Source organism: Bos taurus, chromosome 26, assembly GCF_002263795.3.
Source record: "Bos taurus isolate L1 Dominette 01449 registration number 42190680 breed Hereford chromosome 26, ARS-UCD2.0, whole genome shotgun sequence".
Lineage (NCBI taxonomy): Eukaryota > Metazoa > Chordata > Mammalia > Artiodactyla > Bovidae > Bos > Bos taurus.
Genome location: NC_037353.1, coordinates 8,115,719 through 8,135,002, shown reverse-complemented (window position 1 = coordinate 8,135,002; position 19,284 = coordinate 8,115,719). Strand labels below are relative to the sequence as shown.

General features: G+C 37.5%; 1 protein-coding gene across 2 annotated transcripts in view; it reads left to right on the top strand.

The window, feature by feature from the left end:
- Nucleotides 1-19,284, top strand: part of PRKG1 (protein kinase cGMP-dependent 1) — a 1,418,431-nt gene that overhangs the window by 178,726 nt on the left and 1,220,421 nt on the right. For both annotated transcript variants that reach the window (XM_005225353.4, NM_174436.2), the window contains 1 exon segment: nucleotides 2,188-2,354. In XM_005225353.4, the coding sequence (XP_005225410.2) occupies nucleotides 2,188-2,354 (167 nt within the window).

Here is a 19,284-nt window from a genome sequence, read left to right as displayed (position 1 = left end):
TGCGTTTATTTTTTTTTTAATTAGACTCCACATAAAGTGAAGTCATACAGTATTTGTCTTTCTCTGATATATTTCACTTAGAAAAATGCCTTCAAGATTCATCTGTGTTTTTAGGAATGTTAGGATTTTCTCATTTTTATGGCTGAATAATATACTATTGTATATCTATATATCTATATCTAGATCCAGATAGACACACATCACAGCTTCTTTATCCATTCATCTATTGGGGATGCTTAGGTTGTTTTCATGTCTTGGCTATTGTGAATAATTTTACTATGAGCATGGTAATTCAGATTTTTTTCCAGTTATTGTTTTCACTTCCTTTGGGTATATTCACAGAAGTAGAATGACTAGATCATATGGTAGTTCTAGTTTTTAATTTTTTGAGGAATCACCACACTGTTTTTCATGGTGGCAGTAACAATTTACATTTCCACCAACATTGTATAAGGGTTCCCAACCACCATTTATTATTTCTCTTTTTCCTGTGTGTGATGGCTATTCTAATAGGCATGGAGTGATGTCTATTGTGGTTTTAATTTGCATTTCCCTAATGACTAGAAATGTTGAGTGTCTTTTCATGCGCCTGTTGCTGGCTGGTAATTTTTAAAATACCACTTTACATTTTATAAAATGGAAATTCAGAAAAGTAAGACAACCTGCTAACTTTTAATACATGACAGGACTAGGATTGGGACCCAAATATATATAACTTGAAAGCCTATTTTTTTGCATTTCACACACACACACGCTTTCATATTCTAAAGACTATTCTGTTTCCTCCTTTTTCACTTAAAAATAGTATAATAATTAATTCCCTGCCATTAACTCTTCACGAAGAGTTTAATTGCCTCAAAGCAGCCCCTTTTAAGTGTATTTTTCATGTTGATAGAGTTTACATTGTTTTCATTTTGATGTGCACCTTTTTATTCACTCAGAACCAAATCATTGCAAAAGATAATGCGTGAAGGCTGGATCAGTTAGACTGAGGTCTAGAGTGGAAGTCAGGCAGAACTGGGGAGTGCGGACGCTGTACTCAGTGTTCACCACTGCAGGTTGCTTCCCTGAAAACCACTCGTTAAGCAAATGAAGACAAAGACCGGCTTGTAGCCAGGTGCTGTTCAGATTAAGATGTTTAATATAAAATTCCAGATGTGCTTCTTACCCTCCATGTTGTTAAGGTCTCTATGTGTGTCTCAACCAGCTTCTGACTTCTCTGACGGTACTCTGTGCTGCTCTTGACGCAGTATTTCTCCATTTCCCTCTACTTTGATTTTTATATCCCAGGAAGCTGTTTGGTATTTCTTTTCCCAGAGAATTAAATGATCACCCTCTTTCAAGTTCTGAAAAACTTTCCTGTGAACCACTGAATCCCAATTAGAGAATTTGTAAACATGTTTCCTAGAGACTACCTGTTTAATCCCACGCTTAAGCTATGTTGTGTAAAACAACTTGTTCAATAGAATTTTATCCGCCTGGTTACCTCCATGTAAGCTGCTTGAAGAGATAAATATTCTCTAAAGAAGCATGAGATATGGATAAAGAACTTTCACATGTATATCAGCTGTTCTGAACAGCTAATTAAATATCAATTCTTTATCATCTTTTTCTTGAGCACTTGTACTATACATAACCGGTATTGTAGTAGACACTGGGCATAGAGTAGAGAAAAGAAATACAAACTGTCCCTGCCCCCAGGGAGCATAATATCTGGTGGAAGAGGCACCTAAAAATAAGTAAACATACTGTGTTTACTATAATTGTATGCAGCACAGTACACCCTGATATTCTTTTATCATTTATAAACATAGTAATAATAGTGTTTCTTCTATAAAATTTTGTTGTATTTTGTTCCCATTCATTCTTTAGCTGAGTTTCAAGCTTCAGTTTAAGATGTTTGTCCATTGGTTTGCCAACAGTCTTTGGGTTTAAAAAAAATCCTGAAGCAAAAAGAAACTCTGTGATTTTGCTTATTTACTGGTCCCATATTCGTTTAATGATACTTTACTTAAAGGGAAATTTCTCAGTGTCTTTCCTGCTTCCATGGAATTACTCTTGGGCCAGTCAGGAAATTCTGGGATTCCTAACAAGAAAATGTATTGCCTGACACTGGCTCTGCTCAACCTCACAGATCGTGGAAGCGCTTGTCAGTTGCACCAGTAAATCTTCCCTCTCTTACCGCAGGTCCAAGGATCTCATAAAGGAGGCCATCCTTGACAATGACTTTATGAAGAACTTGGAGCTGTCACAGATCCAAGAGATTGTGGATTGTATGTACCCAGTGGAGTACGGCAAAGACAGCTGCATCATCAAAGAAGGAGATGTGGGGTCACTGGTGTATGTCATGGAAGGTATGCTGTGTAACCACATTGCCCTGGTATTCAAATATTCTCTTTCCATCTTATCAGCCTGCACACAGAGGGCAGTGCGTTACATGAGACAATTCCATTTTTGTTTTTTGTTGTTGTTGAGAAACAGTTTGAAAAGAGGGAGAACACTGTTTAGACACAGAGGTTGATTAATCATTTGAAGTGTTTGTGTTTAGAATTATTAAAATGAAAATCTAGTCTTTTTTCAGACATGGGGAAAGGATAACATGAAAGAAAATGTTGCTATTTATTGCTCTGCTTAAGACCACACACTGTCAGATCATTGAGCAAACTCAAAGCTTCAATGGAAGCTCAAGTCTATTGAAAGTATCTTTGGTCAGATAATCAAAGTATCTTCAACTCCACTTTTACCTCCCAGTATATGACTGGCTTTCTGCTATGTTGCTTCTATAAAAAGAGAATGTTTTCAGTGTCTCCTATGTATCTAATAGAGATGGATCATAAAGGTTGGGTAGTGTATTAACTTCCTGATTATTAAGAGTGGTAGCTTATTTCATAAGTCTTGCACAAACTAAGATAGAAACTGCTTATAAAAACTGAGGCATGCACTGTATAAATATGTTTTATGCTTCTGTATATTTTCACATTATAAAATTAACTTGAAATTTATAATGGCATGTTTTCCTTTTGGGGGATGAAAAAGCCTGAAATCATGAATGAATCAGCTGAGAAGAAAGTGAGTTCAACGATGTCTATAGTAGAAGACAGTTGGCTTAGAAAAGTCACAAATCGATTTATTTGGTGGCAGTTAGTGTTTTACAAAGCATTCATGCTGATGTCCTATAACTGCCAGTTTTAAGGTCATTCAGAAGAGAGGTGTATTTGGGCAAGTCAATTAACTTCTCTGTTTCACCCAGCTTATGAAAAAGGATATACTCTTTCTTTCTGGCCGTGGTTCTCCACTGGTGATGAATCTGTCCCCCAGGGACATCTGGTGATGTTCAGAGACATCTGGTTGTCACACGTTGGGTAAGGGTGGGCATGAAGGAGGCTCCTGGTGTCTAGAGGCAAAGAACAGGGGTGCTAATCAACAGGCAATGCGTGGCCCACAACCAAGCATGCCCTGTCCTTAGTGCCTGTGCTGAGAAATCTTGCTTTCTACCTTCTTTGCAGGACTTTTATGAAGTTAGTATGAGTAAGTTGTGTGGGTATATAATGTAAAGTGTAAAACATTGTAGAATAACAATCAATATTATTTCTATTAAATACTTGAGAGTGTGTAAAAAAGGTTCTTTCTACATTCGTCATTCACCTTTTAATTTTTCTTTGTGATTCTTTCTTGACATACTGAAATCAGGCATTTGATATTTATTAATTTCTATCACTTTTTTCTTTATGATTTTCAGCTTTGTGTCAGTGTTACAAAGTTTCTCCCCACGCCAAAAGGATGTAAATGTTCGGTTAGGCTTTCCTCTGACAAAAACAAAGTATGGTAAACAAAAACACAAACAATATGTACTTGGCAGAGAATTGCAGGGAAAGGAGGTGAACTTATAGGGAAAGGGTGGATGTGGGTAGTGAGCAGGAGCAATGAGAGAGGTGGAAGAAATATAGAGAGGCCAAGTGGAGACTATAAATATAGAGGCGAATGTTAACAACTATTAACATTTAGAAACCAAGTTTAAAGCCTTTCTGAGATGATATTATATCAATAGTTTCATATTATTTGATTACTTATGTATTTTATTGACCAGGCACACTTTTAAGAACACAGATATTGTATAAAGCAGAGTGTACTTTACTTCAGTCATTTTAAATACTCATTGATATTCCAACAAAGGTCCATCTAGTCAAAGCTGTGGTTTTTCCAGTAGTCATGTATGGATGTGAGAGTTGGAGTATAAAGAAAGCTGAGTATTGAAGTATTGATGCTTTTGAACTGTGGTGTTCGATAAGACTCTTGAGAGTCCCTTGGACTGCAAGGAGATCCACCTAGTCAACCTATAAAGGAAATAAGCCCTGAATATTCATTGGAAGGACTGATACTGATGTTGAAACACCAATACTTTGGCCAGCTGATGCAAAGAACTGACTCATTGGAAAAGACCCCGATGCTGGGAAAGATTGCAGGTGGGAGGAGAAGGGGATGACAGAGGATGAAGTGGTTGGATGGCATCAGTGACATGTGGACATGAGTTTGAGTAGGCTTAGGGAGTTGGTGCGGAGAAGGTGATGGCACCTTACTCCAGTACTCTTGCCTGGAAAATTCCATGGACGGAGGAGCCTGGTAGGCTGCAGTCCATGGGGTCACGAAGAGTCGGACATGACTGAGCAACTTCCCTTTCACTTTTCACTTTCATGCATTGGAGAAGGAAATGGCAACCCACTCCAGTATTCTTGCCTGGAGAATCCCAGGGACAGGGGAGCCTGGTGGGCTGCCGTCTATGGGGTCACACAGAGTCGGACATGACGGAAGCCACTTAGCAACAGTAGCAGGGAGTTGGTGATGGACAGGGAAGCCTGGCATGCTGCAGTCCATGGGGTTACAAAGAGTCGGACATGACTGAGCGACTGAACTGAACTGATTGAATTCCATTCTAGAAATGAGTAGTTTGAAAACCTATACGTTCATGTTCAGTTTTCCTCACACATTTTTTCTAAAAATTTCTGTTTAATTCATACTGTTTCTGTTTTCTAAGACTAACTTCAACTTTACTAACTATATTAGAAGGAGCTTAAAAATTGTACTTAATATTTGTTAGTTTTTAGAACTCAATGCCCAGCATATAGAGCATGCTTTTTCTAAACACTTTCTGTGTATAAAATTTATTTAATTCTCAAAGTGATCCTGTGAGGTAAGGGCTAGTATTTATTATCCCCTTTTATAGATGTGAAGACTGAGGCCCACCTGGTTTATAGTATAGTTAGGAGTGAACTCAAGTAATCTGGATTCAGAGCTCAAGCTCTTAATTATGGGACTCTGTATTGGTGATGGTTCTCCAGAGAAAAAGAGCCAATAGGATATATGTGTGTGGGTACTGAGAGAGAGGTTTATTTTAAGGAATTGACTTCCATGATTGTGGAGAATGGAAACCCATTGGATTGCTGGCAGAATTCACCCTTCCTCCAGGTAGATCAGTCTTTTTTCCTGATAAGACTTCAACTGATTGGATGAAGTCTTATCAACATTAAGAAGGCAGTCTGCTTTAACTCAAAGACTACTAATTTAAATGTTAATTCCAGCAGAGAAGTACCTTCATAGAAGTGTCTGGTGTAATATTTGACCAAATATATCGCTATCATGGGCTTGCAGGTTGACCTATAAAATTAACCATCACAGGTCCATTCCTTGTCAACGTGGTGCCCGTACATATCTCCTTAAACCACACCAAAATATCCAAGTAAAGACAATAATAAGGTTATACTTCTGCCTAACATGATAGAATAATCTTGTGTATAAAGAAAACAAGCCATTTTCCCAGAAAAGGATGCAAAGTCCTTGGGTGGTGGTCATTTCTCCTCTCCTCAGTACCCCATATCTCAAATATTTTGATGCAACATTCAGTTCAGTTGCTCAATCGTGTCCACCTCTTTGTAACCCCATGGACTGTAGCATGCCAGGCTTCCTTGTCTATCACCAACTCCCGGAGCTTGCTCAAAGTCATGTCCATCAAGTCAGTGATGTCATCTAACCATCTTACCCTCTGGTGTCCCTTTCTCCTCCTGCCTTCAATCTTTCCCAGCATCAGGGTCTTTTCCAATGAGTCAGATCTTCACATCAGGATACAACATTAAGAAAACATGATAATGGGATCTGCGAGGAAGGGCAACAAAAATTTTATGCACAAATGCACTCCGTCAAATATACACATGTAAATAGAAACATATTTATAACAAAGAAGAAATATCCATGCAGACTTCCCTAGGTAAATGTAAATACACTGGTTTTTCCGCATTTCACCAAGCTAATTTTAATATATTTTGTTTATCTTCTTTTTGCTGCTAGACTGACTACATAGCAAGTCATCTCAATTATGTTTTTAAAAACAGAGTTCTAAATAGTGTATCTAGTTAAAGTCACAGATTTTGCAATGATGGTGTTGGTTGCTTAAAGTTAAATTCACTAAATGACTGTGCTCTTATAACCTGATGTGAATCTGCCCCCAAGTTGTAATTATAATGAATTCCATGTAATTTTGGCTTATTTTATGCCAATATTCTCATGTGAAAATAATTTAAAATAACAAATCTTGTCATTTAAATTTTTATAAGTTTTAATTGAGGAAATGTTTCATTGCTTAATTAGTTTTTTATCAACACATTTAATCTTCTCAAAATTTAGATGGCACTCTTCTTGATATAGATGGATTCTTTTTCATTTGTGAACATTATTAATATTTATAAACAGTATACCATAGCAACAATGGATGAAGAGACTAGAGGATCTTTCACAAACTTGCTTATTATCAAAACAGTCAGAAAAACACTCAAGGAGTTTACATGGAAAACCATTCCAATTATTCCTGCCTCTCTTCAGTTAAATGAAGTTTTCTTCGTAAAATGCTTGTTTAACATGTGCCTTCAGTGATTTTTGTTTTAGCCTAGGCAGTGTCCCAAATATTATTGCATACCTAAATGCCAAATTTTCTCATCATTTTAACAGAATAGTCATATGTTAAGACTTAACTAATTAGGATGACAGGGAAAAAATAATCTGGAAGTAGTGTAAATATATCATGTATTTTCAAGCAAAATGAGTTGTATAACTTTCAGATATTTATAGTTACTGGCTTGTGGACATTTTAATTTCAAGTTTTGTTTAGAATTATTTTAGTATTAGTTACTTAAGGTAGCAGTGGGTCAAATTGCTAAGGCTTGATTTATGTTTTAGTCAAATTTCAGATATATAAATGACTTACAAAATAATTGAATACAGCTTATTTTCTTAAACCAATAGATTTTGGTCTTAATTATGGAGTAATATTTGTTAATATCTTTATACTCTTGCCCTCTTTTTTTCCCATGAAGGTGAATTTAATCTTTGCTAAGTCACTTCAGTTGTCCGACTCTATGCAACCCCATAGATGGCAGCCCACCAGGCCCCGCCGTCCCTGGGATTCTCCAGGCAAGAACACTGGAGTAGGTTGCCATTTCCTTCTCCAATGCATGAAAGTGAAAAGTGAAAGTGAAGTCACTCAGTCGTGTCCGACTCTTTGCGACCCCATGGACTGCAGCCTACCAGGCTCCTCCGTCCATGGGATTTTCCAGGCAAGAGTACTGGAGTGGGGTGCCATTGCTTTCTCCATCTGGCAGGTGGGTTCTTTACCACTAGCGCCACCCAGGAAGCCCAAAACTTCAACTACCATCATCCACAAGAAATTCTGATTTAGCAATTGAGAATTGGTAATGTAAATCAAACACCTTCTTTGGGAATCTGATTTAATATTTTTGTATTGAAAAATGTGTAGTTTATATGCATTGAAGTGATATGCTTAGAGATATTACTTTTACAGATTTTCTGTGATCTTTCACTGTGGAAGTGCATAGATTACATGTTATTTTCTAAAAATGGCAAGTATCTGTTCAGTGTTCTTTGTTGGCTATGCTAAGTTAAACTTTTAAGTGAAACCATCCAGCTGTTTTAATTTTTATTTTGCAGAGTGCTTGTTAATGATAACAGCTTTTATTAAGTCCTTATATATGGCGTTGCCCTGATCCCTCTCCTCTTATTAGTTCCTTCTTTCTTTTTACAAGCATAGCTACAATTTAGCTTTATCTTGGTCCACCACTGAGCTTTTATTGTTTAGGGCTAGAGTCTGCCATGTATTGATACTCTCAAGGCTCTCTTTTTTCTGTCTACCATCAATAGTGTTGATTTTGTTTCTCTCACAGGTTTAAAAAAAATTTTTTTTTAAGAAGGAAAAATTTTTTCAACTCATCATGCAGGTGATTTTTAGTAGGATTTTTTATGCTAATGCTAAGTGATAGTGATTTTTGTTGTTTGGTCTGTAAGTTGTGTCTGACTCTTTGCAACCCCATTAACTACAGCACTCCAGGCTTCCCTGTCCTTCATTATCTCCCTGAGTTTGCTCAAATTCATGTCCATTGAGTCAGTGATGCCATCCAACCATCTCATCCTCTGTCACCTGCTTCTCCTCTTGCCGTCAGTCTTTACCAGCATCAGGGTCTTTTCCAGTGAGTCGGCTCTTCACATCAGGTGGCCAGAGTATTGGAGCTTCAGCTTCAGGACCAGTCCTTCCAACGAATATTCAGCATTGATTTCCTTTAGAATTGACTGGTTTGATCTTTTTACTGTCCAAGGGACTCACAAGAGTCTTCTCCAACACCACAGTTCAGAAACATCAGTTCTTTGGCACTCAGCCTTCTTTCTGGGCCTCCTCTCACATGCATACATGACTACTGGAAAAACCACAGCTTTGAGTATATAGATCTTTGTTGGCAGAGTAATGCCTCTGCTTTTTAATACACTGTCTAGGTTTGACATAGCTTTTCTTCCAAGGAGCAAGCGTCTTTCAATTTTGTGGCTGCAGTCACATCCAATCTCTAGATTCTGTTGTTAATTGCACTGAGATTTCCCTTTGTCTTCTGAAGACTGGTCTTCTGCTCTGCTTTGCAGTGAATTGGTTGATACCAGGTCTGCCTGTTAAGCTGATGTCCAGCATTATTTGTTCTTCAGTGTGAACATGGATCATGCTAGCCACTCACTATCAACAGTAAACTTACTCAACTTCATACTACAAGTTCTCTCCTGCTCCCCTACTCCTTCCCCTGAAACATTTTTCTGTTTTTGTAATTAAATAACATATGAAAGCTGACATTGAAAGAGGGATTTTTATATAAAATTGAACATTAGTAAAGAGCCTCACCATGTCAGTTGGCATTCAAAACACTATCCAAGGGTACGAGGGAATTGAATGTATTTTCATATGAATTAGCACAGCAAATTTAACACAAGAAACAGACCGTTTTATTCTCCAAAGTCAGGTGGTGCCTTTTGGCCTTATGAGTGTTTCATGTTCATCTGAAAGCTATCTTTAGGGTAGTTAAAATATCAATGCATTTAAAGTTATTTTTGCAGTCCCTTTACTAGATCAAGCTTATCATGTTAATGCTAAAGAAGAAGCTTGTGTACTGTGTTAGAAACAAGACAATAGACCCCAGATTCAGCCACTTATGCAGAGTCCCATGTCACTAAATTGAGACTCTTATAGTTTTGACTCTTAATTAGCACCAGTTAGGTCATCTATTAGGTAGGATCCTGCTATCCCTAAAAGGAAAATGACCTCGTCATAACCAATCCACTTTTTCTCCTCTAACGTAGCTTCCTTGTTCCTGCTCCTTTATGCCTATAAAAATCTTTTATTTTGTACAGCTCCTTGAATTTCCTTTCTTAGCTGCTCAATTGCATACTGTCCAATTCATGAATTGTTAATTAAAACCAATAAGATCTTTAAAATTTACTCAGTTGAATTTTATTTCTTAACAACTACTTAAATAAAAACAAAAGAAAATAAAATCTATTTAGAAAAAATGTTATAAGCAAAGAGGATTTGAAATTTTAAAGTGTGAATATTGAAATATATTTCAGTTATGATCTATACATCAGTGTCTCTTTTGCTGTCTCGTACACAGGGTTATTGTTACCATCTTTCTAAATGAGTTATGAAGTTAGTGGCAAAAACAGGGATCTAAGATAGTTAGATGTCCCACAGGGTATCATGTTTATTTTGGGGTGCCAAGCTTCCAAAAAGACTTTAATACACTTGAGTGAGTTCAGGAAGCACGACATTTATTTTTAGCGAGTGACATGTCTTGTATGGATGGACGGTTTAGGAGGAAATGATAACTGTTTTTTAAAAGCTGAAAACAGTGTCACATGAAAAGGGAACTGGTCTTCATGAGTCTAGATGACCTGAGAAAATGCAAGTTATAGGGAAGTTTACACTGGGTCTTCTTGAGAGTCAATATTCTGCTAATTAATCTGTTCCAGAAGCAGTCTGACGTCATGGCAAGAACACCATCTCAGGAGGCATTCTAGCAGTGATTATAAGAAATCTGCTTGGAGAAATTTAGTGTGGGTAGAAGAGGAATTCCCTGTGGCTCAATTGAACACATCTCCTATCTTTTCCCCAAACTCCAAGCTTCTCAGTCTGTGGTTTTCTGAACAAATATCTTACAAGTTAACTTATGAGAACCCAACCTCCAAATCTGTCTCTTAGAAACTCACCCCTGTATACAATATGCATGTTTTCTTTGGGGTGTCTTTGTATCTTGTATTATATAAATCAGGTAATACTACACGTATTCTTATGCTACTTCATTTTTCTTCCAGTACTGTCTTCCGTTTTATTACCCAATTTCTTTATCCTTTCTGCTACTGATTATATTTGGGTTGTTCCTAGTTATTTTGATCCTGATTATTTATGAAGCAGAGCATATTCATATGTTTATAAGCTGTTAGGTTCTATGAAGTGTCTGTTGTAGTCTTCTGTCCATTTTTCTGTTCGTTGGTTGACTTTACATATTTTGGAGTTTAATCTTTGTCAATTACATGCATTACAAATATTTTCTCTCATCTGTAGCATGTATTTTCACTTCTTTATGAAATCTTCTGATGAAGCTGCTGCTGCTGCTGCTAAGTCGCTTCAGTCGTGTCCGACTCTGTGAGACCCCATAGATGGCAGCCCACCAGGCTCCACCATCCCCGGGATTCTCCAGGCAAGAACACTGGAGTGGGTTGCCATTCTTTCTCCAATGCATGAAAGTGAAAAGTGAAAGTGAAGTTGCTCAGTCATGTCCGACTCCTAGCGACCCTATGGACTGCAGCCCACCCGGCTCCTCCATCCATGGGATTTTCCAGGCAAGAGTACTGGAGTGGGTTGCCATTGCCTTCTCTTCTGATAAAGAGAAGTTATTAATTGTATTGTAGTCAAATATATCAATGTACTTCTTGGCTTATGCTTTTTGTAACTTTATAGGAATACTGGAAGGCAAAGTTTCTCATGCCTGTGTATGTATAAGTATGTGTATGTCCCTGAAGGTATGTGTATAGATTAGGGATGTGAGATATTATCTCCGAAGGAATAGATCCACATTTATAATATAAAGAAGAGTTGTCTCTTTCAAAGCAGGAAGCTGGAAAGGCAGTACATTTTTGCCTCTGTTTTTTTTTTTTTTTTTCTTTTCCCCATCATATTTAAACAATTTATAAATTTGTCCTCAGGGGACAGTAAATATGTTTTTGAATATGCTTGATGACAATTTTCCTGTGAGTGTAGATTCTATATCTGGAAATAACCACAAGCCATTTAGTGACAGATATGATGAATAGGGTTCAGTTTAGTCACTCAGTCATGTCCAGCTCTTTAAAACCTCATGGACTGCAGCACGCCAGGCTTCTCTGTCGATCACCAACTCCTGAACTTGCTCAAACTCATATCCATTCATTGGTGGTGCCATCCGACCATCTTATCCTCTGTCATCCCCTTCTCCTCCTGCCTTCAATCTTCCCCAGCATCAGGGTCTTTGCTAATGAGTCAGCTCTTCCCATTAGGTGGCCAAAGATTAGAGCTTCAGCTTCAGGACCAGTCCTTTCCATGAATATTCAGGACTGATTTCCTTTAGGATGGACTGGTTGGATCTCCTTGCAGTCCGAGGGACTCTCAAGAGTCTTCTCCAACACCACAGTTGAAAAGCATCAATTCTTCGGCGCTCAGCTTTCTTTATGGTCCACCTTTCATATCCGTACATGACCACTGGAAAAACCGTAGCCTTGACTAGATGGACCTTTGTTGGCAAAGTTATGTCTCTGCTTTTTAATATGCTGTCTAGGTTGGTCATAGCTTTTCTTCCAAGGAGCGAGTATCTTTTAATTTCATGGCTGCAGTCACCATCTGCAGTGATTTTAGAGCCCAAGAAAATAAAGTCTGTCACTGTTCCCAGTGTTTCCCCACCTACTTGCCATGGAGTGATGTGACTGGATGCCATGATTTGGTGATTAATACTCTCTTTTTCTGGCTAAAATGTATAAGGACGTATGTATATGTACCATTATGAAGTAGTAACATTTTTTTATAAAATTCAAGAAATATGTGAAATGCTTAATCAAGAACATTGTTATCATAAAATGACATATTTTGAAAGATAGTGTTCTTAATACTGATTTGGGTACTTAGGTCCTTGTTTGATTTTATAGAGTGTCTTACCATGTTGTAGTTATAATAGTATATAGTTCTCCATTTTCTTTCTAAATTATTAATGGTGGAAAAAAAAAAGTTAAGCATTTGGCTTTTACTTTTGAAGACTCTTGAAAGCCAAAATAATTAAAACTTGCTATGCTTACTTTTTTGAGATGAGAGTTAAGAAAAGTATTAACTTTTTTCAAAAAAGTAATCTGAAATTGGTAAAGTAGGTCATGGATTGTGTTAAAAAGGTACAGCTATCTTTATTCTCCCTGGTGGATCAGGTGGTAAAGAAATTGCCTGGAATGTAGAAGACCTGGGTTCTATCCCTTTGCTGGGAAGATCCCCTGGAGGAGGGCATGGCAACCCACTCCAGTATTCTTGCATGGAGAATCCCCATGGACAGAGGAGCCTGGCAGGCTGCAGTCCATGGGGGTGCAAAGAGTCGGACACAACTGAGAAACTAAACACACATGTACATCTTTATTCTCAATGGGATTTATTTCTATGGGGACTCATTTTGCTAAAATATCAATATCCTGTTCTACAATTTTTAGAGAATGGCAAATTTGAAAGTTTAAAAATATATTTTTGATGAAAACTAAAACCAAAACAGCTTTGCTGAAAAAAATGAAAAGAAAATGTGGATTAGTCCTTCTTGACAATAGTGTAAGAACATGTTGCTGCTGCTGCTGCTGCTGCTGCTGCTGCTGCTGCTAAGTCGCTTCAGTCGTGTCCGACTCTGTGCGACCCCATAGACGGCAGCCCACCAGGCTCCCCCGTCCCTGGGATTCTCCAGGCAAGAACACTGGAGTGGGTTGCCATTTCCTTCTCCAATGCATGAAAGTGAAAAGTGAAAGTGAAGCCTCTTAGTCATTTCTGACTCTTAGCGACCCCATGGACTGCAGCCCACCAGGCTCCTCCATCCATGGGATTTTCCAGGCAAGAGTACTGGAGTGGGGTGCCATTCGTTGATATCTTACGAATGAGCTGAAATTTACTTCAGTCATCCTTTCGTGAGACTATGGGGTAGTTTGCATGCTGAACACTAAACAGGATTCTAAAATTGTTGAGGGTTCGTTTTAAGAACACATAGATGTATATTTCTTCAGGGACTTTAACAAGATTTCCAATGATTTTTGTGGGAGGCTGGATAGACTAATGCTTTTAATATCCATCCCTCTAATGAAAAATCCTTGAATGGTTAGTCATTGTTTTGGCACATTCTCAAAGGGCAGGGGAGAAGGGCGCTGCTTCCCAGCACTGAAACCGCCTGGCATGACTACCGCAGCAGCACCTACCGCACTCTCGGGAAGATCTGAACGGATCTCTGACGTCCTTGTTGAAATTCTCCTATGACTCCACATCTGAGGAACATAGCCTGTAAATGCACATACTTTATCTGAGTTTAATTACTGTACCTTTGGAAGATTGCAGTCTGATCTTTATATGAAGACAAGTCTTATCTTTATATTTTATATTTAGTCCCTTCCATAAACTCCATTCTGATGAAAATATTTTTGTACCAAAGCTCCTGCAGTAGTACCCAGATTTAGAATTATGCTAAAGGACTTAAAATAGTATTAAAATCAATTCCTTAGAATCCACATTTCATGCATATTAAAATATCAAAGACTTGTTATTGAGTGTATTTACATTAATGATTTATTTGGTACTTATTTTTTTTTTTTTTTTTGCCTAACTTGTCAAACTTTATCAGAGTAAGTAGCTTTTTTTGTATCACAGAACTATCTTAGAGTTCTTCATAAGAATATATGGGAGCAAATGCTTTTAAACCCAAGCATTGTTTACTTTCTATTTATTCTTTGCAGTCTCATGTTATTTAATCAGAAGAGTTAGGTTATTCTGTACCCTTTGCATTATCAAAGCAAGTTACTCTGTTAATGTATTAATAGCAAAGCCATATTAGAAAAAGCATCTTGTGAAGATGGCCAAACTTTTATGAAGGGTAGTTTTCTATTTCACAAATACACAATGGTGTATTTTCAGAGGAAAACCAAAACTCTTCAGTAAATCATAATTAATTGTGTTTAAAATTTTCCTTCAAATATTAAGTATGTTCCTTTAAAACTCATTTATTCCCTACTGGAAGAAGAAGGGAGTGAGCATTTATTCCCAGCAGAGCTTAATTAATAGCGTATTGTAATAATTTTCATTGAAAGCCATTCACGTACTCATCAATTTCTTTTTTATGTTTTTTGTAACTATAAAAACATAATCAATGTTACATTTTATAGCTCATGTTTATAGACCATCATTTTACATTCCTATGTTATTATATTGTATTTCATAATGGTTTAGAATATGTAATACCTTCAGCATATTCTTAATGTAGATTTATGCTTTCTCCAGTGGTTCATTCAATAACTGTGTGCATGCGTGCATAGTACGTGCCCTCAAACTAAAGCCGTTTTTAAAAGATTTTCGGTGTGAAGATTTGTATTGACTCATCCCGTTGGAACTATACGCACAAACACATTTGTACTTTGTGTCCATTTATGTGTGTATGAATTTACATGAACTTATCCATTGTCAGAGTTCATATTATCTTCCAGGAGATGAAGGGGTGGTGATAGTATCATTTCTAGAACATTGGAAAAGACCCTGATGCTGGGAATGATTGAAGGCAGGAGGAGAAGGGGACGACAGAGCATGAGCTGGTTGAATGGCATCACGGACTCGATGGACATGAGTTTGAGCAAGCTCCAGGAGATAGTGAAGGACAGGGAAGCCTGACGTGCTGCAGTCCAAGGGGTTCCAAAGAGTTGGACATGATTGAGCAACTGAACAGTAACAATAGGCTTTATAAATGGTTAAATTTCAAATTTACAAGAAAAACAGAAAATTAATAATTGTAAAGGCTCTCGTGTGAATTAAAAATTAGTCTGCAAAGGAAAAACAGTTGGTTGATAGGTTTATGAGCTCCACTGTGCATGCCACTCTCTTAAAATTAAGATGACTTGTGTGAAAAGTTGTGAAATTTCATTTAATTCTATGAATTTGAATTATTATATATTATATCAGTTCTAAAGGTGAAAGACATATGAAATAGGAAAAAATGTTTCAGCAGATTTTTCTTTGTGTTCAGAATTAGGTTACATATATACATAGAAGGCATTGCTAAACTACCATCCTTTCCTCTCCCTCCATATGGTGTGTTTCTACAAAAGTAGAAAGCGTGTTACAGATAAAGCAGAGCTTGGATTTGACTGAATGTAGTTCATGAATATATGAAATTCTTTGTATTTCCCTCAACAGTTGACAATAGCAAAGAAAGTATTCAATGAAGTTCTTTTTGTAATAGTTTCTTTACCATGATTCACTAATTCATTTATTTGATTATTATTCATTTATTTGTCCAAGGGCCTTTCTCTTCTGGAGCTCCAATCCTGGTGATAGTCGTAGGGGAAAAGCATAATGAGCATGCATGGAGATACGTACATACATTCCAGTAGTGACCAGTGCTGTGAATGCTTTCAATACAACAGAATGATGTAGGAGGGAATCATGAAGATGGGTCTAGTAATTACTGGATAGGTCAAGGAGGGCTTCCCTGAGAGGGGCAACATTTGAGTTGAGACCTGAGGGACAAGCAAGAACCAGGCACACAGTGTGGGTAGAGAATTCCAGAGGAGGACAGTGGCAAGTAGTAAAGCTGGAAGGTGGGGTGAATGTTAAAGAGATAGAAAGAAGGCAATGGCACAAATTAAGGTTGGAGAGGTTGACACAGGCAAGGCTATGTGTAGTAGCCTATAAGTATTGAGTTGGCCAATAAGTTCATTGGTTTTTCCATATGGTGGAGTGGAAAACTCTGAACCAACATTTTTGCCAAGCCAGTAATTTATTTATTTATTTATTTATTTTCTATCTCAAGAGAGTGGAAAAGCAGTAGAGGAGTTTAGGTTGAGATCAGACCTGGTTCTATTTTATGTTTTATAGGTAGAAGAATGGATTACTTGCTCTAATAATCAAAGGTTGGAAAACAGGCATTGTAGCGTGGTGGAGGAAGCAGGGACACCATTTGGGAGGCTATGGCAGTAATCTAAGTGACATAGAATTTTGGCTTGGGCTAGGATGGCAGCATGGGAGATGGGGGAGATATGATATATTCTGGCAGCTCTTAGTTGCGATAGGGAGTAAAAGAGAAATTGGGAATGACTTGTAGGTTTTTTATTTAAATAGGTGAATGGTGGTGCCAGTTTCTGAGATGGCAAAAAGTGAAAGGTGTTTATGCTTAAGAAAGTAAATTAAGAATGCTATTTGGACAATGTGAAGTTAAAGTGCCAGTTAGACAGCTCACAGGAGATGTCACGTTGATGACAGTGGGTACACATCGGAAAGCTCAGTTAAGAGGTCAGATTGTGGAGGTAGAAGTATTCTAACTAAACCAGGAATATGAAGAAGATTGATCCAAGTAGTTATCTTATAACTATAGTTGTTTTACTTGTAGCAGATTAAATGGATAAATCATGGATATTTTTCTTGTTTAATCACTAAGTCGTGTCCAACTCTTTTTGACTCCATGGAGTGCAGCACACCAGGCTTCCCTGTCCTTCACCATCTCCCTTGCTCAAACTCATGTCCATTGAGTCGGTGATGTGGTCCAACTTTCTCATTCTCTTTCATCCAGTTCTCCTTCTATGTAGATATTTATAAATGTTTTTAAATCCTCATGAAAATTCCTTGTAGAAAACTGGAAATTTCTTCCTACATTATATAAACTAGTATCCTTAATGCAGCATTCTCAAAGTGAAGTCTTTGGACCCTTTTAGGGGCTCCTTGAGGTCAAAAACTATTTTTATAATAATACCAGCATGTTATTCGAAGAAGGCAATGGCACCCCACCCCAGTATTCTTGCCTGGAAAATCCCATGGACGGAGGAGCCTGGTAGGCTGCAGTCTATGGGGTCACTGAGGGTCGGACATGACTGAGCGACTTGGCTTTCACTTTTCACTTTCACGCATTGGAGAAGGAAATGGCAACCCACTCCAGTGTTCTTGCCTGGAGAATCCCATGGACGGAGGAGCCTGGTAGGCTGAAGTCCATGGGGTCACGAAGAGTCCGACATCGCTGAGTGTCTTCACTTTCACTTTTCGCTTCCATGCATTGGAGAAGGAAATGGCAACCCACTCCAGTGTTCTTGCTTGGAGTATCCCAGGGACGGAGGGCTGCCATCTATGGGGTCGCACAGAGTCGGACACGACTGAAGCCACTTAGCAGCAGCAGTAGCAGCATGTTATTTGTTGCCCTCTGTCTCACTCTCTCATGAGTGTACAGTAGAGTTTTCTAAAGGCCATATGATATGTAATATTTGTTGTTGCTTAGTTGCTGAGTTGTATCCAACTCTTTTGTGACCCCGGGGACCATAGCCTGTCAGGCTCCACTGTCCATGGAATTTCTCAAGCAAGAATACTGGAGTGGGTTGCCATTTCCTTCTCCAGGGTATCTTCCCATCTCAGGAATCGAACTCACGTATCCTGCATTGGTGGGGGGATTCCTTACCATTGAACCACCTGGGAAACCCAATACTGTGATATAGCAGCTGATTGATTACAGAAGCAGTTAATGTAGCTGCCTTCTATTGAGCCAGACATCAATTAGATTTCCAAAAAGTATAAAATACTGGGGTGGTTCCTACTGAATTTTTTGTTTTTAAAATATATTTAATTTTATTAAAAAGTATTTTAAAATGTAATGTTTGCTATTACTTTCAAGTGAATAATTATTTTTAAAAAATTCTGTTTTAAGCTTTAATGGAATAAATGCCAGTAAATGTAGCCCACATAAGCAAAAGCTTTTTGAGGTTTTCAGTAATTTTTCATAACATAAAGAGGTTTTGAGGCTAAAAGTTTGAGAATCACTCCCTTAAGCTATATGACTCAAATACAAATATGACAAATTGGATGTTTGTTTCAGAAAACAAGCTAGGATTAGTTTAAGAATATCAGAATATCAGATATCAACTTCCCAACCTTCAAATAGCATAGCAATAGTAACATGTTAGAAAACAAATGTTTTTAAATGAAGTCTTGGTACATTAGAAGCAGAAGTATTTCTGTAAAGGCTGGCATTTAAATCTAGAGCAAATAGCCCATACATACCAACAATGGGCAAGTGAATTCCATTGAAGAGCTTATTATTCTGTTAATTGCATTACATTTCACAGTTTGAAAGGTATTCTTGAGGCATTTTGTAGGTTCTGTTTGCACATTTTCTAATGTTTGAGATTTAAGAATTGACTTGAGTTTCCCAGTGATTATCCTGATTTAGTGTAGTAGGATACTGATTTTTGTAATTAGATGTTAATTATAGTTCTAAAGGAATAAAAGAATCAAATATTTTTTAATGTAATCAGCATTTTGGAGGAGAAAATTTCTTTACATTGTGCTTATTTTTCACTTAAAAACATCCTTTAAGATGTAGAATTTTGTATTCTAAAGGCTCAGAACAACCCATCTGATGCCTTAAATGTTTTCAGATTTGAAAAGAGAGTTTATTATTTTACATGTGGTCCAGTGGAACCTTCTTAATGTATAGATAAACCTGAATTGTCAGCTACTGATTGGTTTTCTCTTTTCAAATCCTCATTGCTAAGTAAATGTTTGAAAACTCTGCATATTTCTCTTGTGATGCATTTTGCGAAGAGCTTTTTCATTTGCTAGTGCGTTTGCTCGTTCTTGATATCTCACCACCATGCTATTAAACATTTTCTTGGAATGACTTGAAA